This window comes from Leptonotus elevatus, chromosome 15 (assembly GCF_054856555.1).
Source record: "Leptonotus elevatus isolate MCC_2025b chromosome 15, RoL_Lele_1.0, whole genome shotgun sequence".
NCBI classification, from domain to species: domain Eukaryota; kingdom Metazoa; phylum Chordata; class Actinopteri; order Syngnathiformes; family Syngnathidae; genus Leptonotus; species Leptonotus elevatus.
The window spans coordinates 11,992,873-12,010,930 of NC_141253.1; the positions used below are offsets into that span (position 1 = coordinate 11,992,873).

General features: G+C 37.6%; 1 protein-coding gene across 1 annotated transcript; it reads right to left on the reverse strand.

The window, feature by feature from the left end:
- Positions 1-702: 702 nt before the first annotated feature.
- On the reverse strand, positions 703-14,218 carry lman1 (lectin, mannose-binding, 1). Its single transcript, XM_086097341.1, has 13 exons — positions 13,889-14,218; positions 12,087-12,241; positions 10,094-10,201; positions 9,653-9,714; positions 8,148-8,247; positions 7,942-8,065; positions 7,537-7,595; positions 7,246-7,378; positions 6,686-6,873; positions 5,562-5,638; positions 1,413-1,587; positions 1,214-1,338; positions 703-1,137 (listed from the first exon to the last, which is right to left on the reverse strand). Exons 1-13 carry the CDS (start codon positions 14,160-14,162, stop codon positions 1,101-1,103), a joined length of 1,617 nt encoding a protein of 538 aa, XP_085953467.1. The 5' UTR covers positions 14,163-14,218; the 3' UTR covers positions 703-1,100.
- Positions 14,219-18,058: the final 3,840 nt, after the last annotated feature.

The following is an 18,058-nucleotide window of genomic DNA, read 5'->3' on the forward strand; positions in this document are numbered from 1 at the left end:
AAAATATTGATTTGATGGATGTATGGAGTATTGCCTTCAAAATTTGGTGGCAAACAATGGACAGTAACCCTAAACTTAATGCAGATGATTTAAAAAATGTTGTTAGCCCACACTAGTGAGGGTTTTAGCTAAGGGTTAGGTCGTAATTGTAATATTTTATTACTTCATCTTTATTTCCTGGAGGGGTCAATTGTGGTCTGGAATAAGCAAAGTTTATAAGAAAAAGAGTTTAAAAAAAATGTGTTGGGATAGTAGTAGGGGGGGTGGGTTGGTAAATGTGGATCATAAATAGGGGTCGGAAAACAAGAAAGGAGTGGTTAGGGTTGGTTGGCTTTGAGTTGGGAATGAGCGCAAATAATTGCTATGGGAAAATGGAAGGGAATGTGTTGGGTTAGTAAAGGGGTGGTATGGGTTAGGCGTATTGTGGTTATGGTTCAGGTAAAGGTTTTGTATTAGGGTTAGAGTTGCGTATGGGTTTGGTTTGATTTAAATTTAGGATTAGTTAGAATTATTAAGGGGTAGATATTTTCCATCTTTCTCTGTGGCAACATTACCTCTAATGTGTATCCTGGATTCTGTCTCAAGACAAATGACACTAAAGCTTTCCACATATGTCACAATTGTGAAAGATGATGATTGCATTTCTACTAACATTTGCAGACTATTTAGTCTTCAATGGTCATAATTTCCAAAGCAGATGTGTTCGAGTCAGACAAGTTTTCAGCTTTATTCATACAAAATTACATATGAAAAAAATGAAAAAAGACACAGGTTTGTGGTCAGCAACGTGCCCGGGAACAACTAAGGCAGAGCTTTTCCTCTTTTCTTTTTTTTTAAACAAAAATCCAAAAAGATGCGACCAGGCAAAAATACTGTCAGGATTAAGTTTTGCGCGTCACTTGTTGCGCACAGCACCAAATTAAGAATCTGGAAACAATTTATTAAAACTAAATTCTTGTACATAAATCATATTTTCCTTCCAGGTACAATAACTTAGAGAATTTGGGAGGGGGGGAAAAAAGGGAAGAAAAAAAACAAAAAAACAAAATTGACATTACCTCATTTACATATTTGTGAAATTATTATTTTTTGTTTTTGCATCAAAAGAATTTCTTGGCTGCCGCTTCTTGCTGGCTTCTGCAGTAAAGAAAAATCACAAATTAGAAATTCATTTCATCTTAATTTAGAAAATAAATAAATATGAACAACTTACTTGTACATGATATAACACAAGAATAGAACCGACTGGGCCACGATGAAGATGACAAAATGGACTGTGGACAAACAGGAAGTCATGGGGGGAAGCTCCGGGCACTTTTGGACCTTCTCACCAGGATTCTGCAGAGGGTCCTCTTATTAGTATGCAGAAGGCAAATAACGCTACGACGTTAATGCTAACTTTGCATTCTGACCTGAGCGCCACGTTGTACCAGGTGCTCCAAGTCGCGTCTGACTGAGTGCAGGTGCTCCTTGATGTCATTGAAATGCTGAATGCTCTCATATGCGGGCACGCCGCCGCCACCGCCGCCGCCCTGCTGATGATGCTGGACCGAGCCGATCTGCTTCAGAGACTCGGAGAAGGCATTCCTGTGGAGGTCATTTATATATATATATTTTTTTTTTAAATATGAAAAAAATGAAGGTTAGCAAACATGACGGTCAAGTCAAAATTTGTGTACTGTATAATGTTAGTTCAGTTTTTTGTTTTTTTGCAAGACAAAGAAGCGCTTTACAAGAATAGTTCTAATGTTGCGACAATAACATATATTAAAAAGTTTTTTTTTTGAGAAAGTCTTAATCTTACAGTAAAATTTTTGTTACTATAACAAAAGAAAAAGTCAGATACAAGATTACATATATAGAAGCAAAAGACACTTAAAATAAAATGATAAGGTAACAAAAAACACAATGTTACCACAAAATTGTATTTTGCGAGAAAAAGGATGCATTATTACCAGAATTAGTTAGTTATGATAATAGTTGCAATGCTAGTGAATGCGGCGCCATAGGTGAGATTTTATTTGGCATTAACGATTGACGTGCACGGGTAATGTAATGATTCACAGGAGTAAATTCATATATGATACGAAGATAAACGCAATTACTAGGACAAGGATTACTAGGGCCATAAAAAAAAAAATTAGCATGAAAAAAAGGGTTCAAGTATGTCATGCTTTTTGAGAAAATAATGAATTATTATGAAGTATAGAAAATCATAATATTGTCAAAATTATAAGAATAAAGGGGGTACTCCAATAAAAATTCATTCATATCCATAAGATTTATTTAGACATGAGGATTGGTAGAAAAGGTGTTCTTGTGGAGATTTAAGGCCGCTCAAAAAAGCAAACAAATACTTTACGAGCCAGATTTTCATGTTGGCAAACACGACGCACAGTGGGTGTCACCCTTTATTTTTTTTTAAAAGACGGGTAAAAAATGATACAAATGGTCTCCTGTCTAATCTTTTAATCCCTATTCACCAGAGGATGTGTATAGCCAAAGTTTGAAAACCAGAAAATTACCATCTGATAAAACAGGTCATGATTGCCAAATTAATCTCTTATAAAAACATGTTCCAACATCAGATTACAAGGGCTGAATGGGTTAAGAAAACCACTAGCTGCCATGCTAGCAGACGGAATTAGCATGTTGGAACAATTTTGTCAGCACATTTGTTAATGCGTATTACAAGGGGGAAAAAAGTTGCCATACTACAAGAAAAAATGCATCCCCCCAAAAAATTGTTATACTACCAGAGTTGTTTTTATGCTAGAGTAAAAAGTTATTGCACTACCAGTAAAAAAAAAAGAAAAAAAAAGTTATACCACCAGAAAAAAAACTGCGTACAGTAATTTCTGGACAATAAACCGCTACTTTTTTCACTTGCATTCGACCCTGCGGCTAATACAAAGGTGCGGTTTATCAATCAGATCACAAGGGGGCGCACTACAAAGGAAGCGCAAGAACGTCAGGCTGAGCAAAGCAAACCAAGTGAGCCCAAATACATTAGGAGAGACAGAACGAGCGCGAGACTAATTTGCGCCCTCATTGTGGAAAAGAAAGGAGCGTGAATTCAGTGCGGTAACATTAAAACACCTGCGGCTTATAGTCAGGTGCGCCTTATAGTCCAGAAATTACTGTCGTTATATTCTTTCTTAGTAGTTGTAATAATATAACGTGATGTTATGTGAATATTAAAATATGACTGTAATGTTGTTATTCTCGTAACATTATGACTTGTGAAAAGATGTGGAGGACTGATTGATTTCAGTTTTTGCTGCTGCCAGTCATTAAGTTTAGGGGAAAGTACGTTTTCACACAAGGCCAGGAACCTTTGAATATTCCTCCCTCACACCCCTTATAAATCAAATCACCATTTCAAAACTGCATTCTATGTTTATATATGTTTGATCATCCAAGTGGGTAAACTATGCAAAAAATTAAGGATTTAAGAAGGCGGCAAACATGTACTTTTTCACAACACTGTATATTATAGTACTGTATATACATACTAATACATTAATACTATTTTATGTTATTGACTTAACTGTTTCCCTGTACTTTATTTAAATAGAAGAAAAAAAAAAGAAAAGGGATTTTTAATCCTGCATTTGCATTGGGTCGCCTTGCTCATACAATAAATGAGAAGAAAATGACATTTCTTCCAGTTGATTGGAGCCAGGGAGTAAGCAGTAACTTTCTCTTATCATCTTAAAACACGTCTAAGACGATTAAGACGGAGGAGGAAAAAAAATTGGGACAAATGAAATGAAGTCCTGCAGAGCAGCGCAGACCGTGTTGCAGCCGTGTATGACAAATGTATTTAAAGACGCCTAATCTGATACGCCGCTAAGACATGGCCTTTTCTTTGCGAATCAACAAAATCTCATTTGTTTTCATATATATATATATATATATAAAAAAAAAATCTCCCTTGAGAAAGTAAGTGAGCGTTTAATAATAAAGCCGGCATCTAATCTTCATCTACTGACCCATTTATGACCATTTTCAAATCCTGCGACAAGCCCTAAATCAGTTAGCGCCTTCCAAGCCGGACTGGCCTTTTACTGCCATTAATCAAATGATCGGCGCGATCATTAGGGCGACAGCTCCAATTTGAGAGTTATGGGATAAAAATAATAATAATAATAATAATAATAATTTTAAAAATTCATGTATGCACACGGGATTTAGGCCACGTGGACAGCTTGCTTCTTTTATGATACATGACACAGATTAACGTTACATAAAGTGAAATCTTAATATCGTTCTGATTAATTTGTCATGCAGATGGCATGTTCAAATTAAGATGCAATCAAACAGTGACTGACACAAAAAAAGAAGAAGACTTTATTTAATCATTAAAACAGCTCCCCTCACGGAGGAGGTATTAGGGCCACGCTGAAAAGACATGACCAGATTGCTACAAAGAAAGGGGAAAGAAATAAAAAGTGTATATATCTGTGAAATTGTAAAAAAAGAAAAATGTGACAGGAATAATGTTTTGTTTTTTCGAGAAAATGAGTAATACACCCTGAAAATAGTTGGGTTAGGTCAAATAAATAAATAACCCACTTATGGTTCAAAAAGGGACCAACAGCTACTTGGGTCAAACTGACCCAACTTTTTTTCTTTTCATGAAACAAATCCATAGATTTTTTAAAACATTTTGTGTGCTAAAATTTGGTCAAAACTGTAACCCAATTTAAAAAAAAAATGGGGGGGGGGGTGGGGTAATGCAATTGAAAAAGTTTGTTCAATTTGACACAATTTTAACAAATAATCTTTTGGGTTGTTTGGTGCAAAAAAAAAAAAAAGTTGGGTCAATTTGACTCAATTTTACCAAAATCGTTTGCCAAAATCTTTTGGGTGGTTTTGTGCAGAAAGAAAAGTTGGGTCAATTTGACCCAATTATAACAGAATTTTTTGGGGGGGATTGTTTCATGAAAAAAAAGATTCACTTTGACCGCATTAAAAAAAATAAAATCTATTTGGTTTGTGCGCCCCAAAAAAGGGTCATAATGACCCAGTTAACGGTCTGTCCCTTTTGGACCCATAATTGGGTTATTTATGATCCTTTTTTCTTCCTTTCTTTTTACACCGTCCCTAATACTCCGCTCCGTGGTGCTTGAAAGTTAATTTGAAAGGGTGTGGCCAACCACAGCTTTTTATGTGTAGAAAATCTCACAATGTAATGTAGCATATATTATCATAGAAGTTTTTTTTTGTTTTTTTTTTATCAGGCAAGCTTTCACTCTAATGCAGGGAAATGACTTTTTGGGGGGTTGTTTTTTTGTAGTATAAGACCCCCTTAAGTTTAAGAAGATTATGAGCGGGTGGGTATTACTGCACGTATCATGCTTTGTACATATACTTTTAAAAACAGACTTACTTTCTCATGTATGTCATGAAAGCATGATCACGGGATTACCAGGGCAGGCAGGCAGACACCTGAGATGTGCACAGCCTGAGATTAAATATGATTTCAGGGCTTTAACTGCCGGGATTGTCCTTTTGTTTTGAGCTTCAGCGGATGTTAAAAAACAAAAGCAACTCACCTAAACTCGTTGAGGTTCCTAAGCAGATCTTGTTGGGAGGATGCAATCGTGCCCAGCTGCTGGTTCGCCACGTCCAGCTAAAATAAACAACAGCATGGTAGGAGGGGCTAACATTGGAAAAATAACATTCTATGAGCAACTTAGTTTCAATTGTTTAAAAATGTGATTTCAGTGTAGATAACACGCTTGTGAGGCAGAGCTGGAAATTGAAAGTTATAATGTTATTATTTAAATTCAAATACTTACGGAAAAAAAAGTGAACAAAAATACTGCCGACATTTTACCCCCCAAAAGTCACAATGTTACGAAAATTAAGTAAGGACTATCAATTGGCAAGAAGAAAGTTGTAACGTCAACACATATTGAGAAAAAGTCTCAATTTTACTAGAATTTAGTCATAATTTTCCCACAAGAATTATCAAGAGCAAAGTTGTAAAGTAACAAGAATGTATTCATATGTAATGAGAAAAAAGTTACAAGAAACGTTACAAGAAAAAGTCCTAATTTCATCAAATAAATAAAAAAATTCCGTCTTGCGCATTTAAAAAAAAAAAAGATATCCTGACAAAAAAAGTCAGTTTTACAAAAATTAAGTCCTAATTTTACAAGAAAGGTTTAGAGGTTATAAAAAAAAAAGTCCTCAGTTTGTAACAGACAAATTGGTCACTTTGGGGTAAAAAAGAAAACCTAAAAAAAACCCAAACACTTTATTAAAAAGGAAGTTTATGAGGGGGAAAAAAAAGATGAAAGTTGCAATATTACAGTTTTACGAGAAAAAAATGTGACATCGAAATGGGAAAGTTTCAAGAATATAGTGCGATGAGTATTAAGTCATAATATTCGATAAAATGGTTCCAGGTTACAAGAAAAATTTTAACATTAACGTTATCGTAAAGTCACGAAAATATAGTAATAGTGCCAAGATTAAAACGATAAAATTAGGAGAATAAAGCTGCGATGTTATAAGATAAATTAGTTACTCATGAGAATCGTCGTAATATGATGAATGTGAATGACAACAAATAATAACGAGAAAAAAATTGGAATTTTACACATACAAAAAAAAAAAAATCAAAAAATTTAGAAAATGTATTCCAATTTGAGTTTGTCATATTGCAACGCACCTGTCCCGAACCAGTATTAGATCCCCTCTTGGAGATCTCATCTGTGACGATGGTCACGTAACGGCGCTGCTCGTCCAGAATCATGGCCAGCTGCCGGTTGAGCTGCTTGATCTCCAGGTGGATGCGGTTCTGACCCTCAAACACCTGACGGATCTCTCGATCGTTCACACTCTCGTACAAGTCGTCAACTGCGGGTGGGGGAAAAATCGAACAACAAACTAATCATAAATGATCTCAAATCCAACAATGGATAGAAGTAATTAAAAAAAAATCCCAAAATAAAGTTGTAATTTCACAAGAGAATAATTACAACAATGCAAAAAAACAATGACCAATGAATTTGGAAAGAAAATTGTCAAAGTATGTCCTTTAAATAACAACAACAACATTGGAATAAACTTATAAAACTCCGGAAAAAAAAGAAGAAAAAAAAAAAAAAGAGTCAAATTTTACAATAATAAATCCATAATAATAATAACAATAATAATAAAGCAATATGTTATGAGGACTCTATTATTATGGGAAAATATTTGATGCGAATGTACTTCCACAACACTAACTTGGCTCTCCTTGGACGTCGGGGTGCTCTTTCTGGAACTCCTCTTTCTTTTTGTCAAGCTCTTGCTGGAAGTTGTGGAATTCCTCCTGGTACTTGTCCTTGTCTTCTTTAGGAATCTCCGCTTCTGGTAGGGGCTTCAAGAGGGCCACAATAGACAAAAAAAGAAAAAAAGAAAGAAAGAAAAGAAAAGAAAAAAAGAATAAAAAGCTGGAGTGAATTCAAAAGAGGCTTGTAGTGTGTTTGCACACACGCAGTGTGATTTGGAAAAGGATTTCCAGCAAATGGAACTTACCGGCGTCTGGCCCGGTTCCGTGAGTTGGAATACCAAGAAAGACAAGACGTCATGGTCATCTGGTATGGTGAGAATATAAAGAAAAAGAACAACAAATCAGGATTTTTTTAATTAAAATGGTGGTTGCTGCTCATGTGCTCCTACTCCTTAAAATGAGCAAAGTGAGGGCTTTCTTTTGGAACGAAAATAAAGTGCGGTCGAACCAGCGACAAAATCTCCGTTTTTACTTCCTGGTGGGCTGCTACGTCAGCACTTCCAAATATGGGCATGCTGGAAACTGGTAATTTAGCGATGCCGCGTGGCTCCATCGGACTGAGCGAGTGCGGTGTGAAATGGGCTTAACTGTGACTTTACCCTAAGATTGACATTCAAGCCTTATTTGAAACCCTTGTCACCATAAAATACCTGCTAATCCGCCAGTCGCGGCCGAGACTCCGAAGTAGCCCTCGGCGGGAATGATCATGTTTTCCACCTTGGCGCAGAACTCAAAGTCTTCTTTATCGGGAGTGAATCCATTGTTGATCATGACCTGCCAGCCAAGCACCAGACGGTTGAGGTTATAGCCGACACCGACAGACCGGCCCCGGGACCAAAAGTGAATTGTCACGTACCGTCATCGTCTTTTTGTAGTACCTCACTTTGGCTTTGATGGGATACGGTTTGTTGCGGAAGTCTCGCAAGCACGTGCCCAAGGCTTGTGTCATGCCGTCACTGCCAACACAATTTACAGCATCAGTAATTATATATGTATATTATATTGAATATGCGGTGGATTCACACATATTGGCAGATATTTTTACACATTTTTTTCGACTCATTTGACCCGTTTTTCATGGAAAACAAATTGAATGTACGTCAGTGTTTTTATTTTATTTGATCATTTTGGGGTTTAAAACTAGCGGGTGTCAATTATATGAGGAGTTTCGTTATTCACGGGCTGGCCCATCCACTGTAGATGCAGCAAGAGGGTGGGAATTTAAACACCCCAAAAAAAGGAGGGGAGGATCATAAAGCATCAACACCATGTACATAATCACAAATCTATCCAACCACACCCATGGTACATAAACAGTTAAATGCTCCAATGCAAACAAAGCTCTTACAAATTCCAATCAATAGCTATCAGCTAGCGTAACTACTCTAAATAACACAAATAGGTAATAATGACCCCAAAATTCCTCCACCAAGGCAACTGGCCATAGAGTTGGAAGGAACCAGCTGAGAAAATGTTGGCAATGTGCAGAAATAGATCCAGCCGAGGATTTTTTTTGTTTTTCCTTTAAAGTATTCCAATTTCTTTGGCTGATTAGGTTTTCCGTCTTGGTTTCCTCATTTTCGGGTTTTGGCAAAGAATTTTCATTTTGGTGCATTGCTTTAAGAAACAGTAAGAAGTTTGCCGTATTAGATGTTTTTCAACAATATATTGTATCAGTTAACATGTAACCACCAAACCATATTATTACAAGTCAAATATCGTGATTGCTGTTATGTAAATTAAGGAGGGAAATCATCTTGCACATTCCAGTCCAATTTGTTCCAATTATTGTGTTCATGTAGAGATATATTCTGATGAAATGATTTATTACCAAAGAGTTGTGTTGGCAAAATATGGCTATATTGTGAGTTCATCTGCGATTCCTACCACTACTTTGTGGCGGAATAGGAGAAATGTTGTTTATAATGGTCTTGCACACAAAGCATAGACAATAAATAATGATTGACAAAGTCAAACGGAAAAATAGCACCATGTGTCTGATAAACCTTATTTTTGAGGAACAATGCGCATTATCATATTAGAAAGTAAATCGTCGCCGCCACAGAATGGAACTCGATAACAATGAATGCATTGTTGTTTTTTCCTGTACAACTGACTCCACATTGATTAAACGCTGTACATGAAAAACACTGCTCGCGTAAACACTGCCCGTTCCAAGACAAACGGTGTAAAAAAAGGAAAAAAAAGTGATTTCAAGCTTTCACTAGTCTGCAGGAGATTAGGGAAAGATAGGGGATTATTTACTTTCAAGCAAATATAATCATATTTCTTAATCTTCTTTTTAAGTTGCTCAAATGTGAGGTGGCGATGTCAGAGCAACGGAAGTGTTTACTTACTTACCGTTTGTGGTCATAAGAAAATTTGCCGTTGTTTCCCACTATGACGACAACCGGGTTGTTTTTCTGGAGGGAACACAAAACATGCTCATGTGGAAAAAAATATACGCACAAATCTCTTACCTAAATATGATGGGAGATAAGCATGACCATTTGTTTGTCAAAAGCAGGCGAACAACGTAAATAATCACATTCTATAAATAAATCAAACCAAGATAATGCCAATAGGAAAATTGTGAATTTTTTTGTGAACACTATAATGCGTTGGATTATATGTAGTGTGTTGTTTTGTATGGTCGGCATTCAACAATTTTCCGTTTTTGGGACTATTCATTTCAATTGTCCTTCTTTATAAGTCGAATCATTTGCTTCTCCAACTATTATCCACAGCTTGCTAATGTCAACAACTTAAAGACAGTTATCAGAAATGAATTTGTGGACCGACCTTCCCGTCATTGTCGAAGGAGTCAAAGAAAATCCCGATTCCATTCCACTTGTCAGATGCGCCGTACACGGGCCCCAGTCGGCCTTCGGTTGCGGTGAACCAGATGGCCTGTCGGGGCAAAATGTCAAATTTGAGTTTCAGCATTTGGCTAAAATAAATGCAGCAGTCATGTTTTTGTGATTGGAATACAACAATAAAATAATATAATGGCAGAATTTTGTACCGGTTCAAGAAATACGGCCCATGTTGAGATCAAGGAATCATACAAACGCAATTCCAACCTGAATATCTATTTTTATAATATCAGGAATTGCTCAACAACCCATCCAACAAATGACCAAGAAACGAAACTTACACAAACAATAATTGCAGATAACAAACATGCTAAACTCTTTGATTGTTGCCATCTAAGGAAAGACTTATTCTCACACAACCTGTAAGGCAACTATTAAATGGGAAGCTGCTAGCTTGGGGCTATTTCGACTTGCCACGCCTGCATCTGCTTGCACGTCATCTTATGCCGCCAGATAAATGTTCAATGGCGTCATCGGAAGCACAGACGTGTTCTCATTCATTTAAGCTAATGCTACACGTTCATGAGTGCATAGTCCTTTCCGGAATTAGTTTAGGCGACTTCTAAACTAAAAACTCTCCTCGGGCCTTGTTCAATTTTACAACCCTTGTAGCTCGCCTGTGGCCATTTTAATCTTTTTTTGTTGTTGTTGTTGTTTCTTTTACTGCATAGACTTTTTGACTAAAATCAGTTCTTGGTGTAAGTGTCCTTTTATTTTTTTAACCCTTCAAATTCCTATTTGCAATATGTGCAGATGGTTAAAAATATATATAATTTTTTAACTCATTCACTGCCATTGACAGCTATATACGTCAAAAATTCATTTAAACTATTTCTATTAGTTTAAATTTTTGTCCCACTTTTGTTAACAAGAGTATGAAAACCTAGGGATAAAAATTATTGTACATTTAGAACAGATATCAAATTTGTGTTTAATCGTGAGTTAACTAGTGAAGTCATGCGATTAATTCATTAAAATTAATTCTTTTTTAAAGAAGAAAAGATTATTTTAAAAAATAATAATTAAAATTACTTTTTTTTATTAAGAAGAAAAAAAGATTATTAAAAATTAGCGGCGTCAGGCGATTACATTTTTTCGTAATTAATCACTCACGGTTCATCACAAATGGTATATCTGTTCTAAATGTACAATAATTGTATTTCTAGGTTTTCATACTCTTGTTAACACAAGTGGAAAAAATGTTTAACTAATAGAAATATTCAAATGAATTTTTTACGTCTATAGCCGTCAACGGCAGTGAATGAGTTAAAGACGAGGAGATTAGGACAACAATTTCAGTAGGCATCAATTATACACAAATTTTGGCTCGGCCCCAATCAACCACATATAGTAGGGGTTTACTGTAGAGTAAATAAACATGTTATTTGAATAGACACTGGCCCATCTCCTGATTGAATCCAAGATTGTTTTTTTTAAATTCGCTGATTGGCGATTGACTCCAAAATCCTAAATGTGTAAAGCCTAGCTATTGATAGCAACTATGCATTGAAATGGGATGGAGGGATGTAAACATTAGTAAGTCAATAGGTAAAAAACATGACATTTAAAAAAATAAAAAAATATTCTAAATTCGATTTTCAAGTGTTCCGTCTAAAATGACAACCATTTTACACAAGGTGTATGCTTTAATCCAGTCAATAAAGAATTTTTAAAATGTACTTTTCATGGATTTAAATGTGTCAAATAACAGTGCCCGAAAAGAGTATATTATCGATATTTAAAAAGCTGAAATTGGAAATCCTAACCTTTGGGAAACAAATAGGCAGCATAAAGGCCCAGTGGGTTAAAATACAAAGAAGCAAACACCGTCAACATTGCTAAGTAAGACAACACAAGATCCAGTTACTCTAAAAGGTAAACAAATGCCTCCTGTTAGCTTTTTATTAGCATTTTCTTACCAAGCCGTCGGCTCCCATTCTACCTCTTCCGGACACCCGGAAAGTCACCTCGGCCTCCCAATGTTCGAAAGCTGCCATGTTTTTGGACCACACAGCGCCCCGCTGACTCTTGAGGGATGGCACGATACGCACCTGGTCGGCACTGGGGATGGCGTCTACCATAGAGAGATACAATTTAGCGCACCTCTCATAGCGTTGCATGACCGGTCATAAAATGACTCAAGAACTTGCATCTTTATCTTGTGATTATTACATGCAAAGAGAAATGGGCCTGATTTACTAAGATCCTAAAAAGCTCAATTCAGTTTGATGTGATGGAATTGGAAGTGTTAGTAAGATGAGGCAAATAATTGAGGAAGCCAGCAATGGCATAAAAGTCATGTTTTTTGTGCGTGGCAATGAATAATGAATAATATTTCATTTAAAACTTGGGACAGCACAACAGGAAAACTGCTGTGGGAGTGGCCGGCACCAACTGTCACAGTGAGTTGAAATGATCCAGACACACAGAAATGCGGAGTTAAAAGGAGCTTTGTCAGCCTTTTAATCATTCACCGGCTCCAAAATTGCGTTGCTAAATACATGGTACGTCACAATCGTTTTTTTGTTGGCATTTCACCAATATTCATACAAGCAGAAAAGACGGGTGTTCCTTTCGCACTGCTGGTATGCACCTGCTTATCAGACACGGTATTTAAAAACGCAAACCTTTCCAAACAACCATAATAGTCTCCAGTCAACTCAAAAACGCAACTTTTAAAAGTAGCTGTTCAAGTCTGTTTGCGACTTACTAAAAGTGCTAAACGTGCACCGATGTGGCGGCCATGTTGGCAGGGGAGCAAGTCCCCTCAAATGTAATGGAAAGCATGGAGGTTAGCTTAGCACAGTGCTTCTCAATTATTTATTGTTACGCTAAATCAAGTTTACACTGTACTAACATGCCATCATCGGTGTACGGATGAAAAAGGTTGCAAATAATTGAGATTCAGCTACCAGTAGTGATTTTCAAATAAACAATAAATATGGTGCCTATATATTGCACAGTCTGTGTTTCTATGGGGTCGATGCCTTCCCACTTCCGTATGTCACACACCTACGCTGTTTCCAGTTACTGTTGCAACAAAATAGGCCCAATACTCGCACTTCCACCCTTGTGCCCCTAAATTGCGCGTTCCTGTTAACGAGCGCGAGTGTGTAAGGGTGTCGAAGTGCGTCTCAGAGTGCTTCGGAGTACTAAGACACCCTCCACACTCACACCCATCAACGGGAACGCGCAATTGAGGGGCACGAGGGTGGCAGTGCGAGAATTACATCAGGAAATAGCGTCGGTGTGTGATTTACGGAAGTCCCGCCTCCTCCGTGGTATATACCCCATTGTTGATTGATGTCAGATTGAAGCCAGTCGTTTTTTTATCATTGTATTATTATTATTATTAATATTATTATTATTATCTATAGTTGTAGTCTTTGGCCTACTTTGTGTTTAGTACATCAATAAAACACAGCACTTTAAAACACCGTTGCCCTTTCATTAGGCTGCGCCTTATCAGTACTTGATGAATGGGTGCTGCACAGTATCACTATCAGCTATCTGATGCACCTATCCAAAGGCTAATGTTACAAGTGACGCAAATTATGGGGGAGTACAATTTAAAGTTGTAAGTATTCGTACTTTTAACTCATTCGCCGCCATTGACAGTTATGTCAAAGATGCATGTTGAGATTAGCGCCGCTAGCTGGGGGGCCGTTACAAGCCATTGTGGTTTTTGCACGCCGGGAAAGACGTTGACATCTGGACTTACTTCCCATGTGTATCCAGAAAGGGATAGTGTCATCAGCCTGGACCAGATGGGGCCCCTTAAAACTGTACTTGTACTCGAAGCGGCGGTGCGGCGCCGCGTCCGCCGGGTCGGGCGTTTTCGCGACGGCGTCCTCCGTGTGGTCGTCGGCCGTCACTTGGACCACGCAGCTGTGACACAGCAGCCCCGCGACAAGAGCGACGAACAGCCTCCCCGCAGCCGAGGTGGGAGCCCGCCGCCGCCACCGCCGCCGTGTTGCTCCTTCGGGGACCGCCATGTTTCCGTGTCAGTGCTGACGTAGCGCTGAGTGCGGCAGTACACGAGCATGACGGGCTGCCTGGAGGCCAACAGGGCGCCTTCTCATTGGTCCGTTGCTCTCGCTCACACACTCATGCTGCAGTGGGCCTCCGGGGATGTGACACGACACACGTTGGTTGACTTTACCGCTACAGTACAGTGGCAATGTCAATACATCACGGGGCAGAGGACAAGGTGACATGTACACAGAAAAAAAAAAGAGGGAAAAAAAGCAAATTACATTTAGCTCTAACACATATAGTGCATGGTATTCACATTAATCATTTACAGCAGTGCTTCTCAAACTTTTTCCGAGTGCCACTTTCACAAATATTGAGCACTAGAATACCACCAAGACAGACATTAAAATATAGTAGCGTAGTAGGACCAAGTGTTGGTTCTATTCCTAAAACGTATACATAAGCTGTATAAGTAAGCTACTGTGTAAGCTACTGTAACAGTTTGAATACGAACACTGCAGGGGGAAAAAACAGGGCTTCCCAATTGATCAGGGAAGAGGGGTCCCTCACACTGGCCGCGACTGACACCTGAATGTTGCTGGCTGTTTCTATACCTGATTATATTAATCCTGTGTTTATGACTTGACTTGCATTTTTGAACCGTTAGTACTAGTAGCTTGTATCACATTTCTAATATTATAAATAAGAAATAGGCTATATGACACATATTGTCAAATTAAAGAACAGATACTTTGTCAATGGACAGTTTGGATGTTGTGAACATAGCATGATTGCTGCAGCAATAATACAATCCATTTTCTTAACCGCTTGTCCTCACAAGGGTTGCGGGGGGTGCTGGAGCCTATCCCAGCAGGCTTCGGGCAGTAGGCGGGGTACACCCTGAACTGGTTGCCAGCCAATTGCAGAGCAATAATACTGTTATGTATATATATATATATAAACAAAAATGCACAGAGCTCATTTTGCTGTTCAACATTCAACAAGGAAACGGTGAGTATTTCTGTGAGAACAGAATTAATTGCAGTGTCCATTTAATGTCCATGTTAGGTTTGTTTACTTGCCCCGGCGTCGGCGCTAGCTTCCTGGTTTCGTCACAGCTGAGCTGCATATCACGCCCCCAAACACAATGTCACTCTGTGATTGGTCCGAACCACCAGCGTAAGTACCAGTACAAGATGTCGTCTCGGGAGTTTGTGAACTCACAAATACCGCGAGAATTCATCTTGCAGAGCAAGGTTACTGTCACCTCCCGTTGACAAATACATTTTCAAGGGGCCTCGCAAACCGCCATTAAATTGCCGACCCCTGCTATAGGGTCACAGGTCTCACTGCACTGCTCTGTCATTGGTTAAATCCATGTCACGTGTTTTATGGACACCATGTTGTGAAGCAGGGTCACCAATCCGCCAAATCCACAATTCCCCCAAAAACCCAAAAGATGATGATCTTGATGAAACAAAATCTAGCATCATTACGTAAACAGATGTTGGTGTCAAAATCCTTGTCATATGTTTTGGGTCGGCAGTGGGTTGTGAAAGCCTCAGCGGGGGATGCAAGGTGAGACACCATTCACTTTCTGGTGACTTTCACCGGTTCCGCCCCCGCGGACTGAGAGGGCCACAGCAGTCCTCCCCTCGGTGTAAGCCTGCTCTTGTCGTCCCCCGCAACAAAACATGGCTATTGTGGCGACGCTAATCTGGGGATTTTGACTCTTCTGTCGCATGATCAGCAAATGGCAAGAAGTGATCTGTAAGGCTTTAGACTGATAAGGTTTCATGTGCTGTGCCGGTGTCATTTCACGTTAAACGCAGAGATTTTGTTTATCCACAAAATCCATCAACATGCATGGCAAATGTTTTGTTTTTTAATCATGAAACAAAAGCTCTTGTCCCTTCGCCTTCTTTAGTGGAACACAACAATTGGGCCGGTGTATAACAATTCATCAATTGGGTCCTAATTGCCCCTCCCACATTGATAGTTATGTAATGATACACACAAATACGATTTCTGATTATTACAATTATACAAATATTGTCATTGTCCAATTATCTTCTGATTTGTATAATGAATATATACAGTACTTGCTCAAATATTGTTTAATATATAAACTAAAAATTCTAAATTATTAATTACTGAATAAAATAGTTTATATTATTAATACAGTATTTTGATCATTTCAATTAATTTAAAATTATCAAAATTATTTTTAAATCAAAGCACAATTTGAAAATATTTTATCTGCATATTATTTGGGATTTTTGGAAAAGTTATTTTTAGAAAATGTGTAGATTTATCAATATATGATATTTATTATATATATTATATAATTTAAATGTATCATTTGTTATGATGTCATGTCATTTTTGGTTCAAAATAAGTAAAATAAATATGAATATATATATAAATGTTCTTACCCTGTCAGGTAGCTCAAAAAGGAGTTGTACACCACTGTAAACTACACAACACACTTTGGAGAGGCAGAATGTTTTTTTTTTTTTATTAACAGTATTGAATGTCATAACCTGTCAACTCCTGCAAGCGCAGTTTAAACGCTCAGTGGATATAGAGAATAAAATAAATACGAGCCCACTGTGCCTTTGTGGGCAAAGTCCTCATTAGGGAGTTAAAGCTGCACTCTTTTGAGGGCAAAGATGGGATTTAAGATGACAAAAGCCATGCTAATGGATCAATTTAGCCGCGCACAATGACAACCTGCTGGACGTTAGTGGGTGAGCGGTGCCTGTGAAAAGCTCATCCCGGTAGCCAGCGCAAATATTTGGCCAGTCAATTAAATGCTGTTGTCCTCAACATCTCACGTGTATCCCGATACATAGCCTTAAAGGTAATATTGTACGTATCCCAATTTATTAATTATCGCATAGTTGCTTGTGTCGTGATACTATCGACATCACCCTTTGGGTCTGCAAACTGGGGCTCTGGAGCCATGTTTGGCTCTGTAGACCCTTTCCTGTGGCTCCCTGCGGATCTCTAAAAAATTTGGGATATATATATATATATATATATATATATATACATTTATTTATTTATTTTAGACAAAATATTCTGTAAATGAATTATTGATTAAATTAAAAATTTAATAATTAAATATTTAAAAATGTCAGAGTCCAAATGTTTAAGTTGTCACAAAAAGATAGATAAAAGGGTTTTTAAAAAGTACTTAAAATTTTTCAAAAAGGAAGAGGAAAACAGAAAATTTACATAAAATGCTCATGAAATTGCCAAAAATGTCAGAGAATTGAATAAAAAACGCAGAAAAGAAAATGTTTAAAAAGTAACCACAAAATCCAGAAAATTACCATAAAATTGCCAAAAATGTCAAAAAAAAATGATAGCAAAAAAATGCTGAATGAATGTCAAAAAATAACCATAAAATGTCCAAAAGGGAAGAGAGGCAGAAAATTACCATAATATTTCCATAACATTGCCAGGCAAGGCAGAAAAGTCTAAAAATGTATGAAGAGTAAAGTAAATTACAAAAACAAATAAACAAAAAAAGAAAAGAAAAAAGGAACACCTAAGGTAGAAGAAAATGAATCTCAAAGTATTGGATGCTGCATATTTTTCTGTTATTTATTACCTTTTGGCCCCTCAGTACATTAGACTAACACTAACAAACTGTTTCGTTCATAACAATGTTAAAATATTTTGCGGCTCCAGACAAATTTTGGGATATTTATTTGGCCTAAAATGGCTCTTTTGACAGTAAAGGTCGCTGACCCCCGCCCGAGACATATGGCATGGTTGAGATACTCGCCGATTCTCACTGCTGTCACCTTCCTTTAAGCTCGAGGTAGCTTTTTGTGTATTGGAATGTCAGGCGAAGTACAGTTCATTGTGGTGCTTTATGATCAGAAAATTCAATTTCTTATGGTGT

Excerpts from the sequence above, each read along its gene's own strand:
- lman1 (XM_086097341.1), bottom strand. The coding sequence starts at position 14,162 with ATGGCGGTCCCCGAAGGAGCAACACGGCGGCGGTGGCGGCGGCGGGCT. Across the intron at positions 5,639-6,685 it reads CTAATACTGGTTCGGGACAG|CTGGACGTGGCGAACCAGCA; the intron begins GTGCGTTGCAAT and ends TGTTTATTTTAG. Across the intron at positions 1,588-5,561 it reads AGGAACCTCAACGAGTTTAG|GAATGCCTTCTCCGAGTCTC; the intron begins GTGAGTTGCTTT and ends TGACCTCCACAG.